General features: G+C 36.9%; 1 protein-coding gene across 6 annotated transcripts in view; it reads left to right on the top strand.

The window, feature by feature from the left end:
- The window catches only part of AXDND1 (axonemal dynein light chain domain containing 1), a 69,695-nt gene that overhangs the window by 34,023 nt on the left and 11,879 nt on the right, over nt 1–23,793 (top strand). For all 6 annotated transcript variants that reach the window (XR_014052388.1, XR_014052387.1, XM_081485897.1 and 3 more), the window contains exons 18-22: nt 443–536; nt 4,942–5,138; nt 6,128–6,224; nt 16,964–17,074; nt 23,668–23,781. Coding sequence is in view for 4 of the 6 variants with exons in the window: in XM_081485897.1 (XP_081342023.1) it covers nt 443–536; nt 4,942–5,138; nt 6,128–6,224; nt 16,964–17,074; nt 23,668–23,781 (613 nt within the window). In the remaining 2 variants the exon portion in view is untranslated. The remainder of the gene's footprint in view (nt 1–442; nt 537–4,941; nt 5,139–6,127; nt 6,225–16,963; nt 17,075–23,667; nt 23,782–23,793) is intronic.

The raw sequence follows: 23,793 nt of genomic DNA, 5'->3' as shown, positions 1-23,793 counted from the left end.
AATGTTTTGTTGTTTTGTTTTAGTAATTTTACTAATTCCACTGGAGAGTGGGTCACCTTTTCTCCTCACACTATCATGTTGGAAGTTGATCTGTTGAGAGGATTTTAAAATTCATACTTCTTACTTTGTGGCCTCACTGGTATAGAAGTGAATGTAAAGAGTATGAGCATGAGTTTTTACAGTAGAGAGCTAACACTGAAGGTAAGGTCTACATTTTTCATGATTGGCTACTTAAGTGAGGTGAGGCTAGGAAGGTTGTCAGTGAGTAGCAATTCTACCAGTTATCTCAAGGCTTTGATTCACCTTTCTCTGAGTTCTCAAACAATTGTCCACACCAAAGTTTACTAGGCCCAGCCAAATGAAACCCTTTCTTTTATCTGATACTTATTTTTATACTCTTAAGTAAGTCACTTACCTTTATTTTACTTGCTTTTTCCTTCAGGGCACTACAAACACATATATTTAACATGATTCAACAATGGCTTTTGAAGATAGGCAGTGAGATTAACAATGGTAACATGGAACTTCAGCGCCAAGTATGTACTTATAGGAATTTATTACATTGTTTTTTGCCTTGGCTGTGAGTTTTCTTCAAGAAAAAAAACCAAGTCATGGCTATCCAATTGAAGTAGGACATGGGGAGGGCAAAATGGGAACTGACAAAATTACTCAAATGATTTTCAGTAGATTTTTAAATGAGGTATGTTCCTGCGTTTGAAATGAAGTTTCAGCAATGATCAAAAGTTTTTGAGATCCAGTTATTATCTTTATTCAGTATACTGAAAAAAGTTTTCCCTCAATAGCATTAATCATTTTAAGGATTTATGTTGGTGCCCTTGACTGGCTGAAGGGATGACAGAAACATGTTTCTAGGAAGAAAGACAAATGCTACAATACAATTGTTTTATAGTTATTAGAATAGGGAATTGCCCTGCCATTCTGACGAACTGAACCTGTGGACTTCTTAACTATCACAACATGAAGTAATAATTTCCCATGGATGTCTTAGTTTATTATATTTATTCCCACTTCCTAGTCTTAATTACAATCTAAATTTACACCGGAGTCTCTTATTATAAGTAAATATAATATGCAAATGTTTGATGTTACAAAATTGGTAAAATGAATTTAGCTAATTTTAATATTGCTTAAATTAGGATTGAAAGGCAGAGATCAGCGTGTTATGTGGGAATGCTACTTATGAAGCATTATATCAGTCTGTGAGCATGTTGTAAATACAGAAACACCAAGAGTTGAAGAGCAAATATGTTAAGACTGGAAATATGGATACAGGGGTCACCAGACCTGTGAGAAATTTCTGATTTAGAACACAACCAGAAGTAAGAAGAAAAAGGGTAGGAGAGTGCCTGTCACATAGTGAGACTTAATAAATATTTCTTTGAAACATTTAATTTTAATTAGGTCCCATTTGTTTATTTTTGCTTTTATTTCCAATATTCTGGGAGGTAGGTCATAGAGGATCCTGCTGTGGTTTATGTCGGAGAGTGTTTTGCCTATATTTTCCTCTAGGAGTTTTATAGTTTCTGGTCTTACGTTTAGATCTTTAATCCATTTTGAGTTTATTTTTGTGTATGGTGTTAGAAAGTGTTCTAGTTTCATTCTTTTACAAGTGGTTGACCAGTTTTCCCAGCACCACTTGTTAAAGAGATTGTCTTTTCTCCATTGTATATTCTTGCCTCCTTTGTCAAAGATAAGGTGTCCATAAGTGCATGGATTTATCTCTGGGCTTTCTATTTTGTTCCATTGATCTATATTTCTGTCTTTGTGCCAGTACCATACTGTCTTGATGACTGTGGCTTTGTAGTAGAGCCTGAAGTCAGGCAGGTTGATTCCTCCAGTTCCATTCTTCTTTCTCAAGATTGCTTTGGCTGTTCAAGGTTTTTTGTATTTCCATATAAATTGTGAAATTATTTGTTCTAGTTCTCTGAAAAATACCGTCGGTAGCTTGATAGGGATTGCATTTTATTATGGATTGCTTTGGGTAGTATACTCATTTTCACTATATTAATTCTTCCAATCCATGAACACGGTATATTTCTCCATCTATTTGTGTCCTCTTTGATTTCTTTCACCAGTGTTTTATAGTTTTCTATATGTAGGTCTTTTGTTTCTATAGGTAGATATATTCCTAAGTATTTTATTCTTTTTGTTGCAATGGTGAATAGAATTGTTTCCTTAATTTCTCTGTCTCTTTTCTCATTGTTAGTGTATAGGAATGCAAGGGATTTCTGTGTGTTGATTTTATATCCTGCAACTTTACTATATTCATTGATTAGCTCTAGTAATTTTCTGGTGGAGTCTTTAGGGTTTTCTATGCAGAGGATCATGTCATCTGAAAACAGTGAGAGTTTTACTTCTTCTTTTCCAATCTGGATTCCTTTTATTTCTTTTTCTGCTCTGATTGCTGTGGCCAAAACTTCCAAAACTGTGTTGAATAGTAGTGGTGAGAGTGAGCACTCTTGTCTTGTTCCTGACTTTAGGGGAAATGCTTTCGGTGATGTAAGACAGGACATTCCAACATTGCTGATGTTTTATGGTGTTGCTACACTAACACCTTCTTTGATAAGATACTCAGTTTACTATTGGGGATTATCTTTGGGGAATCATAGTCTCAATTTTTAATATTATGGAATTCAGTTTTTATAATGTAGGATTATTTAGAAAGTACCTTTGTATACTTCTCTATACATCTCCATTTTGACACTACAAGATTATAATATAGTTAAACTGAATAGAAAACTTGCAAGATTATATGTTTCTCAAGGAACTGTATATATCCATATTAATCTATATTAACTGGTATAAGTATCTAAAAATGGAAATGTTATCTTTATTTCACTCACCATTCATTTTTCTTTCTGATCCACTTTCTTCCAGATTTTTTTTTTGTTTTTTTCTTCATACCTTTTCTTAATCTAATCTGTGCTGCTTGGCAGTAAAACTGATCTTCAAAGATTTTTTGTGTGTATGTCTATCAGCAAAAAATCATTGAACAATTCATTTCTAACTTACTATTTCTAACTTACATGTGAGACTTACTCTATTGACTTTTTTCTATATTGTAAAATATATATGACTAGTCAAAAGGGATGAGATGAATAATATTTTAAAATTATTTTTAGTAATGATTTTTTAAAAAACTGATGTGATCGAACAGGCTTCATAGTTTTTTTATAAGTACAGGTTAATACTTAGTGACAAAGCCATCTGAAGGTCTACTTCTAAGTTCAGTTTACTTTGTTATTTTTCTTTAAGGACTGTCATTCCTAAAATAATAGCTTGCAAAGAAGCAATCCAAATTGAAGAAATTCATTATAGTAAAATTTTCCATCTGCCATAATGTCAATCAGTTGTTTTTATAAACATTAGGCAATGGAGCATTTCTTTTTTTAAACAAAAGATTGGCAGTCAATTGAAATACTTTATTTGTAAGATTTTAAAACAATTAGAAACTCATTTCCAGATTTTCAAGTGTATGAATTTGAGAGTTTTTAAAAGTGAGCCATATATTGTTTTCAGCAACAAAATCAAACCAAGATGGAAATCCTTCCTACTGTCCATTTTCAAAATGACTGCTCCACAGCATAAATTTCTTTTGTGTGGGTGCATGCTAAATTACTTCATTTGTGTCTGATTCTTTGTGATGCTATGGATTATAGCCCACCAGGCTCCTCTGTTCATGGGATTCTCCAGGCAAGAATACTGGAGCGGTTGCCATGCCCTTCTCCAGGGCATCTTCCTGACCTAGGGATTGAACCTTCATCTCCTACATTGGCAGGCAGGTTCTTTACCACTAGTGCCATCTGGGAAGCCCAGATTTCTTTTACTCATTGTTAACATCAATTTTATATATTAAAAAAAATTTTGGCCATGCCGTGAGGCGTGGAGAATCTTAGTTCCCCAACCAGGGATCAAACCTGTGCCCCCTGCTTTGGAAGAAGAGTCTCAACCACTGGACCAGGGAAATCCCAACATCAATTATATTTTGAAGGGTTGAATTGTGATTTTTTTTTTTTTTAGTATCAGCTAGGAGATGGCTGTTTTGCCACTGTCATCCCTGAAAAGATCAATAAATTTGAAACAAACCTGCCTTTTTATAAAAGAAAAACACTTCATCTTAAAATTTCTCTTAAGAATTTGGTATCTGAATCACAGTAAATCTTTGGTTTATTATAAAAATCATTTTCACTCTCCATCTAATTAAGAGAATGATTCCGTATCTTTGTGAAAGTAGAAGATATTCTTCTGTGTTTAATTTGATTCTAATTTTAAATTCATCTGTGAAGTATTGCATGACCTTGTTTCTATCATTTAATCTCTTTAATATAGGTTTGAAATGAAGGTAACAAATATGACTGTTTATTTTATAAGCATGGTTTAAGGATTTATTAATATTTTATGTAAGCAAAAATGAGTTCTTTCAATGACAGTATCATCCAGGCCATTGATGTATGAAAGAACAGTTTAGAGAATTAATTCTCTAAGAAGAATTAGTGTAGTTGAGAAGCAGCAGGGTCTTAGTTAGTGGGGAAAATATCTTTGACTTGTGAAAGGTAGTAGTCATTTTAACTCTTTCTCAGGAAGAGTTGCCCTTCCCCTAACTCTGATCCTCACTAAATCCCCTGCTGGGCTTGATTTGATTGGAGGATTGCATTGAGTAGATTAGATTGATTAGTTTGGTTTGACTGACTTAATTTGTATCAGCTCCTCACTAAAGCCTATGGTCCTCACTAAGGCCTGACACTGCTCCTCACAAAGACCTGACTCTGATCTAAGGATTTAATTGATTGGATTGGATTGATTGGATTGATGTGATAATTGATTTGTTACAAAACAGTTCTATTTTAAACTTGATATGGTTTTTACTGTTTGATTTATTTTAAATGGGTCATTTATGTTATAATCTTTTTTTTTTAACAGATGGATGAATTGCATATACCCATGATCCAGTGGATGGTAAATTTGCTGATTTTAATGATACCTGACTTTCCTGATCCAGATACTCTCATAAATTTGGAGAATAGTGCTGAAAAACATGACCTAGGAATTGCCAAGTTAGAGCTAGATGCAATTGCCCTGGCAAAAAAGTTGTGCCAATATTCCAGCTATTTGAGCAGGTGAAACTATCTGGTTATTTTATTATTTCTGTTGAAAATTAAACATGACATAAAGCAGAGGAAAAACATTGTAAATAAACTATACTCCAACAAAAATTAAAAAAAAAAAAAAAAGCAGAGAGAAGGGCAGTTAGTAGTAGCAATAAGGGATTCTTTTAAAACCCTGAAAGAAATACTAGTTCAGTTTTTAAACTAGCTTCAACACTGTCCTGTTGGAATGTGAAATTTTGGTGTTTTCTTCATTACTTTAGAATTCCTTTGAAAACAGTGTTAGCATAAGCAGGATAGGAAGTGTATATGGATGTGGGAGTGAGAAGTGAAAAAAAACAACAAACCAAACCAATTGCATAAATAAATTGCAGTTTTGCACCTATGGTGGGGGGAGTAAGTGTAATTTGCATATGTAATTCCATGCAAAATTGACTGTACACTTTTATATGTTTCACTAAACACCAACAAAAACATTTTAAAAAAGCAAAAAGTGAGGAACTTTCCTGGTGGTCCAGTGGCTAAGACTCTGAGCTTTCGTTGCAGGAGGCTTGGGTTTGATCCCTGGTCAGGAAACTAGATCCCACATGCCACAACTAAGACCCAGTGCAGACAAATAAAATTTTTTAAAAAGAGGAAAAAAGCCTTATATCTGATAAGTTAGACTATTCCCATCAAATAAAGAAGATGTCTATAAAACTGTACTTTATTAGCTAGGAAGCATACTGTCACTATGATTACTTCAGATTTGGGATGTCGCTTTTACAATTTAGCCAGTTTCACCTTCATTTCCATTCAGTGTTACCAATGGTTGAGCATGACTTGAATGGAGGGGAGGGAGAGACTAGGACTGAGAAACTGAGCAAGAAGCAAATTATTCTGTCGTCAATCAGTAGCTTAATTATCATGGTAAACCTCCACTGTATTTGGACTTATAAGAGAAACCAGCAATAAAAAGGTGATGCTCTGTATGTCTGTGTGTGGGTTTCTTTTTTTTTCAGTTGTTGCAAAGAGCTGGTAGTAACTATGGCTGTGACTAACGCAAGTCGCTTGGGAAAAAATCCTGATAAGGAACTTAATGAACTGGAGAAGATGAAGGTAATAACTCTATATTCTCCTTTCTTTTGTTTTGTTTGTTTTAAGTAGGCTTTTAGGCTTAATTGCTTTACAACAAACTGCACATATTTAAATGAGCAATTTGATAATTTCTAAAATGTACGTACACTTGTAAAATAATCACTATGATTGAAAAAGGAGCATATCCAAGAATCTCAAAGTTTCCTTGTACCCCTTTATAATCTCTCCTTACAGCCTTGTCCTGTCCGAGGCAACGTCTGATCCACTTTCTAACACCAAAGATTAGTTTTCACTTTTTAGAATTTATGTAAATTGAATCATACAGAATATATACATTTCTTTGTCTGACTTCTTTGACGAAGCAGAATTATTTTTAGATTCACACATACTGTTGCTTTTATCAAAATTGCTTTTTCGTGCTGAGCAGTATCTCATTGAATGGAAACACACCATTTATCAACCATTCTTTGTTGATGAACGTTTGAATTATTTCCATTTTTTTTTTATTACAAGTAAAGCTTCAATGGATATGCATGTACGTATGCATTGCTTTCATTTGTCTTAAATAAATATCTAGAAATGGAATGGTTAGGTCATATGGCTTGCGTTTTTAGCTTTTTAAGAAACTGTCTTCTACATTCCTGCCAGTAGTATATGAGTGTTCCAGTTGTTTCACACCCTCACCAAAATTTGATTTGGTCAGTGATTTCAATTTTAGACATTCCAGTAAGTGACTTGTATATGCCATTGTAGTTTTAATTTGCATTTCCTTCATGATCAGTGATGTTGAACATCTTTTCATGGGATTATTTGGCATTACATCTCCTTTGGTGAAAGGTATAAAGTTGCTAAGGTAGATCTTAAAAGTTATCACAAGAAAAAAAAAATGTAACTATGTGAGGTAATGGATGTTAAGTGAATTTGTTGTGATAATCATTTTGCAATACATACACATATCAAATCATTATGTTGTACATATTAAACATATGTAGTGTTATACAACAATTATATATCAGTAAAACTGGAAAAATGCTAAAAAAAGAAATACAATTGTTTTATAATTTGGTTACTGGTTACTTGATATGTTTAAATCATTACAAGTGAGATAAAATTAATAAACTGTTCATAGAAAAAAGGTGAAATATCTGCTCAAATCTTTGGCCTTTTATCATTGGTTTGTTTGTTTTGTTATTATTGAATTTGAAAGTACTTTATATATTCTGGATAAAACTCCTTTATCAGATGTGTGATTTAGAAATATTTTCTCTCAGTCTGTGACTTCCTTTTCTTCTCTTAACAATGTCTTTCAAAGAGGGGGACTTCTTAACTGATGAAGTTCAATCTATCATTTTTTTTCTTTTATGGATCTTCTTTTGGTATTGTTACCTAAGAAAGATTTTTGTATAGTAACATCTGAAGATTTATAGTTTTAAGCTTTGTGTGTTCAGATCTGTGACCCATTTTTTTCTTTTCTGGTGCCAGATATGGGTTGAAGTTCACTTTTTGGCATTTGGATATCCAGTTGTTTAGCACTATGTGTTGAAAAAACTACCCTTTCTCTATTCAGAAGCTTTTTCATCTTTTTTAAAATCTGGAGGGCACAGCAATCCACTCTAGTATTCTTGCCTGGAGAATCCCCATGGACAGAGGACCCTGGCAGGCTACAGTCCATGGGGTCCCAAAGAGTCAGACACAACTGAGCGACTAAGCACATTGATCGTATATATGGATATTATTCTGGATATTCTACTATGTTCTGTTGATCTGTGTGTCAACATTGTCACCATTATCAAACTGTTTTGATTACTATACTTTTATAATGTTCTGAGGTTAGTAATGTAAATCCTCCAAATTTGTTCTTTTTTAAGATTGGCCAGGCTATTCTAGGTCCTTTGCTTTCCATATGTGAAGTTTTTAGAATTAGCTTATCAGTGTTTCCAAAGAAGCCTATTGGTATTTTTCTTATGATTACATTTTATCTATTGATTAATTTGTGGAGAACTGACATCCTAACAGTATTGAGTCTTTGGGCCTGTGAAGATTGTATATCTCTTCATTTACTTAAGTTCTTTATTTCTTTCAGCAAAGTTTTGTAGTTTTCAGTATATAGGTCTTTGTAAGGTTTATTCCTATGTATTCTGTATTTTGGCACTGTTGCAAATTATATTATTCTGTAGTTTCAATTTCTTATTATTCCTTGGTAACAGAATTATCACTGATTTAAAAAATTTTTGATTTTCTTAGAGTATAGTTGATTTACAATGTTGTGTTAGTTTCAGGTGTACAACAAAGTGATTCAGTTATACATATACATGTATTGATTCTTTTCAGGTATTTATTTATTTATTTTTGGCTGTGCTGGGTCTTTGTTGCTGCGCACACAAGCTTTCTCTAGTTGTGGAGAGCAAGAGCTACTCTTCCTTGTAGTGCACAAGCTTCTCATTGTGGTGGCTTCTCTTGTTGCAGAGCTCAGATACTAGGCATTCAGGATTCAGTAGTTGTGGCGCCATGGACTTGGTTGCTCCGTGACACATGTGATCTTCCCAGATCAGGGACTGAACCCATGTCCCCTGCATTAGCAGGCAGATTCTTATCCACTGGACCACCAGGAAGTCCCTATTCATTCCTTTTTAGATTCTTTTTTCTTATAGGTGATCACAGAATATTGAGTAGAGTTCCCTGTGCTCTATAGGATGTCCTTGTTCATTATCTATCTTGTGTATAATAGTTTGGGTATGTTCATCCCAAGCTCTTGATTTATCCCTTCCCCCAATGTTTTCCCCTTTGGTAATCATAAGCTTGTTTTTGATATCTGTAAGACTTTCTGTTTTGTAAATGTTCATTTGTATCATTTTCAAAAAATGATTTAAAATTTTTTTTAAAAAATTAGATTCCACATATGAGTGATATGATATTTATCATTCTCTGTCTGACTTCGCTTAGTATGATAATCTCTAGGCCCATCTATGTTGCTGCAAATGTCAATAATTCATTCTTTTTATGACTGAGTAATATTCCATTATATATATATGTGTATATATATATATATATATATACGTATCACATCTTTATTCCTCTGTTGATGGACATTTAGGTTGCATCCATGTCTAGGCTATTGTACACAGTGCTACAATGAGCATTGTATCATGATTTTTAAAATATATTTATTTCATATCTTGTGACCTTACTGAACTCTCTTATCCCTGCTAAGAAGTGTTTTTTTTTTCAGATTCCTTAGAATTTTCTATGTACATAATTATATCATGTGCAGATAAGGACAGTTTTCTTTCTTTCTTTCTAATCTACATGCCTTTAATTTCTTCTTCTTGACATCTTGCACTAACTAGAGTCTCCAGTACCAGATTGAGTAAAAGTGGTAAGAACAGACATCCTTGTTATAGTTTAGGGGGAAAGTATTTATTCTGTCATCTTTAAGTATAATGGAAGGTGTAGGCTTTTCCTAGATGTCCTTTATCATATTGAGGAAGCTTTATTTTTTGTTCCATGTTTGTTAAAAATCTTTTTAAAGTCAAGAATGAATGTTGGATATTATCAAATCCTTTTTCTGCATCTACTAAGATGGTCGATGAGTTGTCTTTTTTAGTCTTTTAACATGACAACTAACATTGATTTTTTTATTATTTATTTATTTATGACTGCACTGGGTCTTCATTGTGTTGCATGGACTTTCTCTAGTTGCAGTGCACAGGCTTCTTTTGTGGAGCACAGGCTTTAGGACACACGGGGTCAGTAGTTGCAGTGCTTGGGTTCTCTAGTTGTGGTGCATGGGTTTAGTTGCCCTGTGGGCATGTGGGATCTTAGTTCTCTGACCAGAGATCAAACTCATGTTCCCTGCGTTGGAAGGCAGATTCTTAACCACTGGGCCACCAGGGAAGTCCCTGATTGATTTTTGAATTGAAAATTAAATGAACCTTACATTCTTGGGATAAACCCCACTTGATCATGGTGTACTATCTTTTTATATATTGGAAAAGACCCTAATGCTGGGAAGGATTGGGGGCAGGAGGAGAAGGGGTCGACAGAGGATGAGATGATTGGATGGCATCACCGACTCGATGGACATGAGTTTGGGTAAACTCCTGGAGTTGGTGATGGACAGGGAGGCCTGGCGTGCTGCGGTTCATGGGGTCGCAAAGAGTCAGATACAACTGAGCAGCTGAACTGAACTGAATGCAATTGGTTGAAGTTTTGTGTAGAATTTTTGCATTGATGTTCTTGAAGATACTGATTATATATTAATAGTTTACTTTGTTTTCTAATATTTTTGGTTTTGATATTAGGGATAATGTTAGCCTCTTAAAATGAGTTGGGAAGTGTTTTTTACTCTTCTATTTTATAGAGCAATTTTTATAGAATTATATATTATTTCTTCCTTAAATATTTGGTATAATTCACCAGTGAAGTCATTTAGGTTTGTGAGAAAGTTTTAAATTACAAAGATAGAGCTATTCAGATATAAGGCTATCCAGTTTCTCTACTGGGTTTAAGGAAATTTCCTTACTGCATATAGGGCTATTATATCTTCTTGAGGGAGCTCCTTAGCTTTGGTCTTGTAAGGAATCTGTAATTTCATCTAAGTTGTCTAATTAATTGATGTAGAGTTGCTCACATTATTCCCCCATTATCCTTTTAATAATTATAGGATGTCCACTCTTTTGTCCCTGTTATTGAAAATTTGTATTTTTTCTCTTTTTGTTCTCATCAGTCTATAAAAAGATTTATCTATTTTTTTAATCTCAAAATCTTGATTTTGCCTTTACCAATTTTTCTCTGTTTTTCTGCTTTGCTAATTTCCACACTGCTCTTTATTATTTCCTTTTTTTCTACTTATTTTGGGTTTAATTTACTCTTCCTTTTCTTGTTTCATAAGGTATGGTGACTCAGTGGGTAAAGAGCCCGCCTGCAATGCAGGAAGTGTAGTTTGACCCCTGGGTGGGGAAGATCCCCTGGAGGAGGGCACGGCAACCCACTCCAGTATTCTTGCCTGGAGAATCCCATGGACAGAGGAGCCTGGCAGGCTGTAGTCCATGGAGTTGCACAGAGTTGGTCACTACTGAAGTGACTGAGTACACGCACGTAAATTATAGCTGAGCTTATGATTTTGAGACCTGCCCATAAACAGTGGAATGGATAATTGTATTATGCTGTATCAGGACTGGTGTATAGAATGCAGGCAATTTTCTGTTCTTTGGTTTGTTTGATGTTTAAATGACTGTTCTCATTAAATTCTATGATTTTATGCTCTTTTGTATGTGTAATAGATCTCACAGTTTTTTTAAAAATGGATTATAACAAAACTTTATGTGCAATATCTTACTAATTAATTAAAATCTCTAAGAAATGGAGAATTTCTAGGAAAATATACAGTAACATTAATTTTAGAAGGATAAAACTGATCAATTTTCAGAGAAGAAATTGATGCATTTGTTGAAAAAGAACCACAAACTTTTGCCTGGACTCCATAGATGTGTTCAGACTTTGAAGGAGCAGGTTATCCTCATGCCATATAAACAGTTTAAGAACATAAGTAAAGACTGAACTTTTCCCCAGATTATTTCATATAGCTGGCAAAGTTTTTTTAACCCCAGTAACGTATAGGAGAAATAAACTTCATAAATATAGATGCTAAGTCCAAATTTTAAAATAGCAATTCCATTCAGTAGAAACTTAAAATAATAACACTGTGAATAACTAGGGTACATGTCAGGAGAGTAAGAATATTTTAGTATTTGAAATATGTTTTTATAGGTATATTTTACTTCTCATCTAGGAACTGAAATGTCTTTTAGTTTTGTTTCTGGGAAGACCTCAGAGGCATTGTTTCCAACAGATTTATGTGCCTCTGAACTGAACAGTCTCTTGGATCTTGTAGCCCTTATACTGTGCATCTAGAAATGTGCTCACATCTTCTCAGGCCTGCTGCTACCCACCCTGGATGTGGTGAATATCCTGGTTTTGGTAGGCTGGATCTACCATAGATGGTAGTAGGGACTCATCGGCCTGTTTTGTTATACACCTTATTTCTCATTTACTTAAATGGGATAGAGCTATGTGATGAGACCACATTTTCAGATAAGGGTGATTTTGGAATGAAGATTCAGGGTACTTTGAGGTATATCTCCTCATTAAAGTTAAAGCTATAGAGGGGACTTCCTTGGCAGTCCAGTGGTTGAGACTTTGCCTTTCAATGCAAGAGGTGTGGGTTCCATCCCTGGTCAGGGAGCTAAGATCTCACATGCAACAAGGCCAAGAAACCAGAGCATCAACAACAGAAGCCATATTGTAATAAATTCAATAAAGACTTTAAAATTGGTACACATAAAAAAAATCTTTTAAAAAAAGTTAAAGCTATAGCAATATGGGGGAGATATTTTGGTAAGGGGGTCTTAGGGACTTATATAAAGTTATCCAGGACATTCTCTGCTGGTCCAGTGGTTACGACTTGGTGCTTTCACTGCAGGGTCCCAGGTTTGATCCCTGGCGGAGAACTAAGGTCCTGCAAGCTGCATGTGCTGCAAAAGAAAAAAAAAAATCCGTATAAGGAGATTTTATGAGAGCTTTGTGCAGTGGACCATTCATAGCCTAATTCACCCCAGCCCATGATTGGAGGTCCATGACCTAACCATCTCTGAGAACCTATCCTTTCCACCAGACTAATTCGGTCTTCTGTTGAGCTCTTTCCCATTTATTTACTATCCTTTAGCCAACAATTTCAGATTAATAAACTGGGAAGGTATTATCAGAGAAGGCTGAGGATCTGCTCTTCCACCGGAAGTAAGACTTTCATTGGTCCTATGCTCGGGCCTTTTTTCCTCCCAAACGCATCTATCCCCTCTTTAAGCCTGAGACTGTGGCCTTTCAACGGGTACATCAAACTAGTTTATGGCTCAACAGCCATGCACTTGCCCTGGAACTGCCTCAGTACTCTTTATTTTATTTTTAAATTAATGGTTAGTTCCCCTCTCATTAGGGTTATCTTCATTTCAAATTCATCCCCATCCTGACTACTACTGTCTTCCCCTCATCTCCTGGACAACCTGTATGGTATGTGAATCTTTATGACATCAGACTCTGGGACTTACATGGCCTTATGCGTATCTTACAAGGTGAAGAGTAGAAGATGGTTCTCCAGAGAAGCTTTCTCTAGTGTGGGCATACTATGATGCTGTGTGGCTTGTAGCACACCCCAGCTACATTCCAGTACCTGAAGAAGAACATCTTGCCAACCCAAAGGACTGATATTTGACCTTAATGATGGTTTCCCACAATCTGGTATTTCTTGGGCTCCTTCCTGGTAAATGTGAGAGTTGCATGATGCTGGACTGGTTAATGGAGCGGGAGGTCTCTTAAATCAGCATCCTCTGGAGTTTGATCACTCTTCCTGATGATGGTTCATACTCCACTCTACCATACGAATCCCCTAGAGAAATGACTTCTTCATGAAGTCTTGGGAATGATCTAGTTCCCCAAGACCATCAAGGCAGTGCAGTAACTAATGACCCTACTTACCTCCCATCTGACCCTGGTGTAATCATTCGGACCTCAACCAGCTGGGCTGCTATCTTCTAAGAGGACTCAGTTCTTGGGATTCTTACCCCATGCCTATTTCTGAAAAAAAGATGATCTCAGTGCATATCAGCTGCTTCACTTGGGAATGAGACTTGCTTATGTTTTCATTCGCTGTTTAGAAGCACTATGTCAAAGAGTCCTGGCATCCAGTCAGAGTACAACACTGAGTCCACTACAGCTGAACCAGCTGCTGAAAACCTAGAATAAGCCAGAAAGATGTCTTAATTTTTAAGTGTGTTAGGTTGATCATCTATAATGTGCCGGGCGTCTAGATTTAGAGTCACTGATGCCCTGGAGTTTGTTCATAATCTGAACAAACAGCAGATTACCTGGAAAGATTTCTGAGATAACTTCAGCAGGCTAAGACTGGTGAAAGACACACACTGACCAGCACCTGATAATACTGAGAACATGTGGGAAGGAACAATCCTCTCAATGCCAAAGAAATGCCTACCATGATAGAAACGAGAAGACTTCTGGCTGCCCTTCAAACTGACTTCTGGCTGCAATTGATGCCATTCTTTCTCATCTTGCCCTGTGTAATTGATGAAGACCCTGATATCCACCTTGGGCTACAGTAACCTTTATGTTGCCCAAGATACTACTGCCAGTTTCAGGATTTGGGCCTCCGAAAAGAGTATGACTTTAAAGAGTGGTGCTGGAGAGTTGCCTCTTGCAGTGTTCCAGCAGGTGAACTCAGAGATCTCAGCTTTGCTACCCTTTTGGGGGGACCTGGAGATGATGGATTCTTAATAACTACATTACCACTGTAGACCCACCACTTATAAAACTATCTCCTATAGCCTTTTGTTCTCCTGTTTTTGATCCTCTATAATAAGCTTAACATTTAGGACCTTCTTCTTCTCCCCAGATAGTCTTTGCACTTCACATCAGAAGCATTTATTAACAGCCCTGAATCAAACATTATCAGAATCAGAGTATTGATGGAAGGAGATCCACGTGTATTGATTGGCAACCAAGCTATCTTTGTCTAGCTCATCAAAGGTGATGTTAAAGGTTTTTTTAGGAAAACCTCCTTGACTCTATAGATAGCCATGAAACTTTTATCAAAAATTCGTATTGGGACTTCCCTGATGGTCCAGTGACTAAGACTCCACACTCCCAATGCTGGGGCCTGGGTTCAATCCCTGGTCAGGGAACTAGATTCCACATGCTACATTTGAAAGATCCCACATACCACAGCTAAGGCCCTGTGCAGCCAAATAAGTAAATATTTTTTACAAGACTCGTACTGATAGTCTTCCCACCAGATGTTCTATGGTAGTATTTTCAATGTCTCAGAAGTTTGTAAGAAAATGACTAGGATCTGCTTTATAGAATGCAATTCAGCTGAAAATAGTTTATTTCTCATGGATGGTGAACTAACTCTGAAGAACTAAAACTTTTAAAATGTCATTACTATTTTCAAAATTGACAAATGTTTTTGTTTTAAGTATGATAAAGTTAAAATATGCATTAAATTTTCAGCTGGAAGGATCTTTAGGGGCAGTGGTATGATGGAGGCTCATACTGGCTCACAAGAGCTGACTGTACAGACCTCTTCCCAGCTCCGCATTCAGTGATAACATACTGAATTGATGACTACCATTGAAATTGCCCTATGAGAGTATATGTTTTGGAATTCAACAAATGCTACAAATTAGGGATCCCCCCCACCAATAAATGTTTTACCAGTTCCCCAGTAAATAGGGGTCATCTAGAGTAAACCAAGAGAAGGGGACAACAGAGGATGAGATGATTGGATGGCATCACCGACTCGATGGACATGGGTTTGGGTAAACTCCGGGCGTTGGTGATGGACAGGGAGGCCTGGCGTGCTGCGATTCATGGGGTCGCAAAGCGTCGGACACGACTGAGCGACTGAACTGAAGAGTAAACCAACAGCTTCATCTGTTTTTAATAGATGAAGACTTAATATTAAGAGTTTACTCAAGAAGCCATAACCAATTAGATGAACTAAGGACTAGAACCCAATACTTTCATTTCTCTTGTTTGATCCTCTTTTCTGATATGCAGTAAGACATTGACCTAACCCTTTGAATGCAAAATTTAAACTTAGTGATGTTAACAGAGCTGTGGTAAATGTATTTATCTGAAGAGGCTTCTATTCCTTATTTATAACACAAGGGTTTGGATTTGATTTTTAAAAAACTTTTGGCTCTGATTTTTCCAAATAATTCCACAATGAAAGTTTAATCGTGAGAAAAATATGAGACATATTACTGTTTTTTATGGTTTGCTTCAAGGACCTAAAGTGGGTGATTATTTCCCCACATGGTACAATTTTTTTTTTTTTTTTTTTTTGATGGTGTGAATGACCAAATCCCCTTCCCCGGAGAAAATAAAGCTTCCTAGTTCCCTCTGCTTTTTCTCACTAATAAGGAATAATGCATCTTTTAAACACTGAATCCAAAGCTTAGCTGGTTGGAGATCTTAGTAAAGGTAGTTTTTCTGTTCTCTTTGCGGGAATAAGACCTTCTGTGGACCAATCGTGTTATCTTGATAGATAAGAGATTAGCTCCTTTCCCAAAAAAGTGCTTCAGCTCTATTCACTCACTTTACTGGGGGCAGGAGAAGTAATATTTTTGTAACGGTTAAGAGCCCTGGCCACCTGGATTAGAATCTAAGCACAGTACGTAAATGTATATGTGACCTTGAGTGAGATATTTAACTGCTCTATTACTCAGTTTCCTCATCTTAAAAAATGAGGGTAGTAATAGTCTCATAAAGAGGATCAAGTGAGTTAATAATGTACATTGCATAGAACAGAGTGCTACATAAGTGTTTGCTGGTGTTATTGTCATATAATTGTAATTGACCCTGGTCAGTTGCATAACATTTGTTGGGACAAGTCATTAGACCTTAGTAAATCCAACAGCCTTTCTGCCTCTAATTTTATAGCACTTCGCTACTTGTCCCATTTCAACCCAGATCCCAAACCCTGTTGATAAGAGAGGATATGATTTAGGTCTATATTAATAGAAAATCACTTCTGCACAAATCTTTGAACTGAACTGATACAAAGTTAATTGAATGGGTTTATATTTAGAGGAATTACTCTTAGCAGTTCCTCAGTAGGAGTAAGTAAATAAATGAGTTGGTATAATCTGATTTTTTCTGTTTAGTGATTATCTTTTGTCTCTTCTCAGAGAGAATGTTATGATTGGATCACCACGTCCTGTTACCTCCTTTCTGGCCTCAAAGGCAGAAAAATAGAGTTATTGACACATGAAGAAATACAGCAGCTACTTGGAGAAGAGGTATTTGCCATGCACTAGCACTGGTCGTCATTCACGCTCTTCCTGTATTTCAATAGATAAGAGCGCCTTGACTTTTTCCAACCAATGTTTTGAATCCTCATTCATTTACTCTATGAGAATTTGGGTTCTGACCAAGAGTACTGGCAGCTCTTCTCTCTTCTAAAGAAGAATCCTCACCCAAACATCTCTCTTCACTTTCTTGGAGGGTGATTTTGCCTCCTAGGATATGGCAACCCACTCCAGTATTCTTGCCTGGAAAATCCCATGGACTGAGGAGTCTGACAGACTATAGTCCATAGGGTCACAAAGAGTAGGACACGATTGAGCACGGCACAACATATTACAGAGGGGAGCTGCCCTGCCACTTCCTGAGGCATATCCTCAGACTTCTCTACTTCTGCCCACACCCCTCCTTCTCCATTTAGTCTCGGTCTTCCCATCCAAGGTTATGTCTTCCTTTGGGTACTTAATCTCATGTGCATTGTCTTCTTTCTTTAGTATCTTTAATACCTTCCTCTCTAATGATTCCATTTTATCAATGTATTAGCAGTCTATAAACACGGTCTCTCTCCCATCTGAAAAAATATGTCCCTTGATTTTTTTCTCCTCCTTTACTTCTTCTTTCCCTCCTTCTTAGCACGATCACTTTTCTTAAAACCCTAAAACTACTGTAAAGTCCCCCAATGATCTTATTGTCAGATCCAGGTGTCTCCAATCCCATATTTAACCTGACTTCTCTGTAGCATTTGATCCTGTTAACCATTCACTTTTTTGGTCATCTCTCTTTGCAAGACGAAAATTCCATCTTTCTCCTACTTCTTTTCATCCCCCTTCCTGTAGTCTTCCACCTCTGCCTGCCTCTTAAATGTTTATATTCTGTCCTTGGCTTATTTTCCCTCTCATTCAACACTCTCCAAATTGCTATGATAATCCTGTAGTTTTAACCACCTGTTAACTGAGGATCCCAAGTCAATGAATATCATGTACCTAATGGCTTCCCTGGTGGCTCAGATGGTAAAGAATCCACCTGTAATGCAGAAGACCTGGGTTCAGTCCCTGGGTTGGGAAGAACCCCTGGAGGAGGGCATGGCAACACACTCCAGTATTCTTGCCTGGAGAACCCCCATGGACAGAGGAGCCTGGCAGGCTACCGTCCATCAGGTTGCAAAGAGTCAGACACAACTGAGCGACTAGGCACACAATGGCAGTCACAGATGTTTATTTTTACTTCAGTCTCTGATGGAGTTCGTCTCCAGCAAAGTCTGAAGAAGCTCCTGTTGCTATTGGAGCCATAAACTATACAGGTGTGATCTGATGGCATATAGGTCAGTGCTCTTGGGTCTAAGGAGGAAGTTTCTGTCTATACACTTGCAGGACTTCTGTTTTACATTTATTTAATTTTTATTTTTTTTAATTTTGGCTGTACCATGTGGTTTGTGGGAATTCCCCGACCAGGGGTTGAACCTGGGCCACAACAATGAAAGCTCTGAATCGTAACCACTAGACTACCAGGGAACTCCTTATTTTACATTTAAACACTGAAAAAAAACACCAATACAGTATACTAACGCATATGTATGGAATTTGAAAGATGGTAATGATAACCCTATATATGAGACAAAAAAAGAGACACAGATGCATAGAACAGTCTTTTGGACTCTGTGGGAGAAGGTGAGGGTGGGACGATCTGAGAGAATAGCATTGAAACATGTATATTATCATATGTGAAACAGAACGCCAGTCCAGGTTCAATGCATGAGACGGGGTGCTCAGGGCTGGTGCACTGGGATGACCCAGAGGGATGGGATGGGGAGGAACATGGGAGGGGGGTTCAGGATGGGGAACACATGTAAATACATGGCTGATTCATGTCAATGTATGGCAAAAACCACTACAATATTGTAAAGTAATTAGCCTCCAACTAAAATAAATAAATTAATTTTAAAAATCTAAAAAAAAAAAAAAAAACTATGTAGCCTATCTGATAATTTGAACATATATCTATATAAGAATATTAATTACAGTATTATTTATAACAAAATATAAGGAACAATATAAATACTGAGCAATAGAAAATTACTTTCATAAATTATGGTATGTTCAAGTAATAGAATTCCATACAGATAAAATAGATGATTATATAGTGAAATAAGAATCACCCATGATATGTTACTGAAAAAATCAGATGAAGAAACATAACATTTATTATTATTTCATTTTTATGAATGTGTTTATATGTGGATAAAGCAGACTAGAGTATTCAACAAAGTGATTCAAGTTGTTACCTCTGAGGGTTGAGATTATTAATTTTTCTGTAATGTTCAAATATTTTATAGCAATAGTGTGTAATCAGGAGAAGTATTTTCATTTTGGAAAAATATCCTAATATACTGTGACTATTTTTCTGTACCATGTACATAATGCTACAGCATAATTTAAAATTGCTATAAAATATCTTGTATGGTTTATATTATGTTTTTTAATTGCATTTTCCTGTTGTGGTCATTGAACTTATGTATAACTTTGTTTCATAAATATTGCTGCAATAAACTTCTGAAGGACAGTCTTTAGTCAATATTTGTGCAGACTCCACTGAGGTATTCAACACTGTTGACTCCTTCTCTCTTCGCTTTTGGCTTTCCTTGTGACCCTTTCACACTTCTGAGGCAACTTTTAGCCCCTTTCCAGTCTCCTCTTCCTTCCCTGACCCTTTTTGTGACTAAGTTCCTGTCCAAATAAGGCCTTGTCCCCTAGTCATTTCACAAGTTCTCCTTTGGCAATATAATTTACTTTCTTGGCTTTAAATAAATGCAGAAAACTGTTAAATCTTTATATATAACCAACAGCCTTCCAATCTAAACTCCAGATCCACAAATTCAGCTACTTACTTATTCCTCCCCTCATGGGTCACAGCCTTGTGTAACTCAATGAAACTGTGATCCATGCTATGTAGGGCCACCCAAGACGGACAGGTCATGGTGGAGAGTGCCGACAAAATGTGATCCACTGGAGAAGGGAAACCACTTCAGACCTCTTCAGCATTCTTGCCTTGAGAACCCCATGAATAGTATGAAGAGGCAAAAAAATACGACACTGGAAGATGACCCCCCTAGGTCTGAAGGTGTTCAATATCCTATTGTGGAAGAGCAAAGGGCAATTACTGCTAGCTCCAGAAATAATAAAGCAGCTGGGCCAAAGTGGAAAGGACACTCAGTTCTGGATGTGTCTGCTGGTGAAAGTAAAGTCCGATGCTGTAAAGAACAATATTGTATAGGAACTGGAATGTTAGGTCCATGAATCAAGGTAAACCGGATGTGGTCAAGCAGGAAATGGCAAGAGTGAACATTGACATCTTAGGAATCAGTGAATGAAAATGGACAGGAATGAGCAAATTTAATTCAGACGACCATTATATCTAATACTGTGGGCAAGAATCCCTTAGAAGTAATGGAATAGCCCTAACAGGCAACAAAAGAGTCTGAAATACAGTACTTGGGTGCAACCTTGTAAACGACAGAATGATCTCAGTTCATTTCTAAGGCAAACCATTCAACATGACAGTAATCCAAGTCTGTGTCCCAACACTGATGCTGGAGAAGCTGAAGTTGACCAGTTCTATGAAGACCTACAACACCACTTAGAGCTAACACTGAAAAAGAGATGTCCTTTTCATCATAGAGGTTTGAAATGCAAAAGTAGGAAGTCAAGAGACACCAGGAATAATAGGCAAGTTTGGCCTTGGAGTACAAAATGAAGCAGGGTAAAGGGCAATAGAGTTTTGTCAAGAGTACACACTGTTCATAGCAAACACCCTTTTCCAACAACCTAAGAGGCAATTCTGCACATGGACATCACCAGATGGCCAATACAGAAATCAGATTGATTATGTTCTTTGCAGCCAAAGATGGAGAAACTCTATACAGTCAGCAAAAACAAGTCCTAGAGAGCTGACTGTGGCTCAGATCATGAGCTCCTTATTGCAAAATTCAGGCTTAAATTGAAGAAAGTAGGGAAAACCACTAGGCAGTTCAGGTATGAACTAAATCAAATCCTTTATGATTATACAGTGGGGATGATGAATAGATTCACAGGATTAGATTTGATAGACAGAGTGCTTGAAGAACTATGGATGGAGGTTTGTAAAATTGTACAGGAGGCAGTGACCAAAACCATCCCAAAGAAAAAGAAATGTAATAAGGCAAAGTAGTTGTCTGAGGAGACTTTACAAATAGCTGAGGAAAGAAGAGAAGCGAAAAGCAAGGGAGAAAGGGAAAGATGTATCCAGCTGAATGCAGAGTTCCAAAGAATAACAAGGAGAGATAAGGCCTTCTTAAATGAACAATGCAAAGAAAGAGAGGAAAGCATTAGAATGGGAAATACTAGAGATCTTGTCAAGAAAATTGGAGATATCAAGGGAACATTTCATGCAAGGATGGGCATGATAAAGGACAAAAACAGTAAGGACCAAATAGAAGCAGAAGAGATTAAGAAGAGATGGTAAAAATACACAGAACTATATAAGAACGGTTTTAATGACCCAGATAACCACAATGATGTGATCACTCAACTAGAGCTGGAAATCCTGGAGTGTAAAATCAAGTGGGCAGTAGGAAACATTACTCTGAACAAAGCTATTGGAGGTGACAGAATTCCAGCTCTGTTGTTTAAAATCCTAAAAGATAATGCTGTGAAAGTTCTGCATTCAGTATGTCAGCAAATTTGGAAAACTGAAGAGTGGCCACAGGACTGGAAAAAGTCAGTTTTCATTCCAATCCCAAAGAAGAACAATGCCAAAGAGTGTTCAAACTAGCATACAATTGCATTCATTTCCCATGCTAGCAAGGTTATGCTGAAAATCCTTTAAGTTAGGTTTCAGCAGTATATGGTCTGAGAACTTCCAGATATACATGCTGGGTTTCAAAGAGACAGAGAGAGAAACCAGAGATCAAATTGCCAACATCTGTTGGATCATGGAGAAAGCAAGGAAGTTCCAGAAAAACTTCTGCTTCATTGACTATGCTAAAGCCTTTGCCTGTGTGGATCACAAGTGTGTGGAAATTTCTATAAGAGATGGGTGTACCAGACCACCTAACTGTCTCTTGAGAAACCTGTATGCAGGTCAAGAAGCAACAGTTAAAACTGGACATGGAACAACTGACTGTTTCCAAGTTGGGAAAGGAATATGACAAGGCTCTATATTGTCACCTTGCTTATTTAACTTCTATGCAGAGTACATCATGCGAAATGCCAGGGTGGATGAATGACAAGCTGAAATCAAGACTGTCAGGAGAAATAGCAACAACCTCAGATATGCAGATGGTAGCACTCTAATGGCAGAAAGTGAAGAGGAACCAAAGAGCCTTTTGATGAGGGTTAAAGATGAGAGTGAAAAAGCTGGCTTAAAATTCAGCATTCAAAAAACTAAGATCATGATTCCATCACTTCATGGCAAATAGAAGGGGAAAAAGTAGAAGCAGTGACAGATTTTATTTTCTTGGGCTCCAAAATCACTGCGAACAGTGACTGCAGCCACAAAATTAAAAGACGTAGAGACATCACTTTGCCAACAAAGATCTGTGTAGTCAAAGCCATAGTTTTTCCAGTAGTCATGTAAGGATGTGAGTTGGACCATAAAGAAAGCTGAGCGCCGAAGGACTGATGCTTTTGTTTTGTGGTGCTGGAGAAGACTCTTGAAAGTCCTTTGGACAGCAAGGAGATCAAACCAGTCATTCCTAAAGGAAATCAATCCTGAATATTCACTGGAAAGACTGATGCTGAAGCTGAAACTTCAATGCTTTGGGCGTCTGATGTGAAGAGCTGACTCATTGGAAAAGACCCTGATGCTGGGAAATACTGAAGTCAAAAGGAGAAGGGAGTGGCAGAGGATGAGATGGTTGGATGGCATCATCAACTCGATAGACATGGGTTTGAGCTAACTCCAGGAAATAGTCAAGGACAGGGAAGACTGGTGTGCTGCAGTCCATGGGGTCACAAAGAGTCAGACAGGACTGAGTGACTAAGCAACAACAACAACACGTTGCTAGAGTGATTGTTTTGAAATGCAAAACAGGTCAATCAAATTATTGGTACTTCAGGATAAAATCCAGTCTCCCTGGCATAATATTCTAGTCCTTCCTCTGTGACTGTGCTCCTGTCCATCTGCTTCCAAGTTTTTGTTCTATTGACCTCCTTTTGTTCTTAGTGCCAGTCGTGTGCAAATAACATTCTCTGTCTGGAACTCGCTTGAGCCATCTTTTTTCTCCTCACCCATCCTTCAAGAGGAAATGCAGACATTATGTCCTCCAAGAAACCTTCTTGATTAACCCTCTCTTTCACCCCTGCCCAATACCAGATCTGGTTTAGGTGCTCCTAAACTCTTTGACTATATGTAACCATAGTATTTTCTTGTCCACTAAATTGTAAGCTGCTTAAGGCAGGGACTGTTCTTACTAACCTTTGTATCCTTATCACTAGCATAGTGCCCAGTTACAAAATTAATGCTCATTAAATATTTTTGAATGGAAATATTGCTAATTTTCTGCAAAAATATTTATGTCCACTAAGCTACAATATAATATTGTTGTGTCTAATAGGACATTCTAAAAGAATTAAGTGAGCCTGAAGCAGGCAAGATTCTTAAAGAAAGTGAAGAAAACATGGAGGACAAGAAACTTGAGAAGGAAAAGAAAGAAGAGAATGCAGAAGAGGTAAGATTATTT

This window comes from Giraffa tippelskirchi, chromosome 5, assembly GCF_054371585.1.
Source record: "Giraffa tippelskirchi isolate mGirTip1 chromosome 5, T2T-mGirTip1v1.2.pri, whole genome shotgun sequence".
NCBI lineage: Eukaryota > Metazoa > Chordata > Mammalia > Artiodactyla > Giraffidae > Giraffa > Giraffa tippelskirchi.
This window is presented reverse-complemented; position numbering and strand designations above follow the sequence as displayed.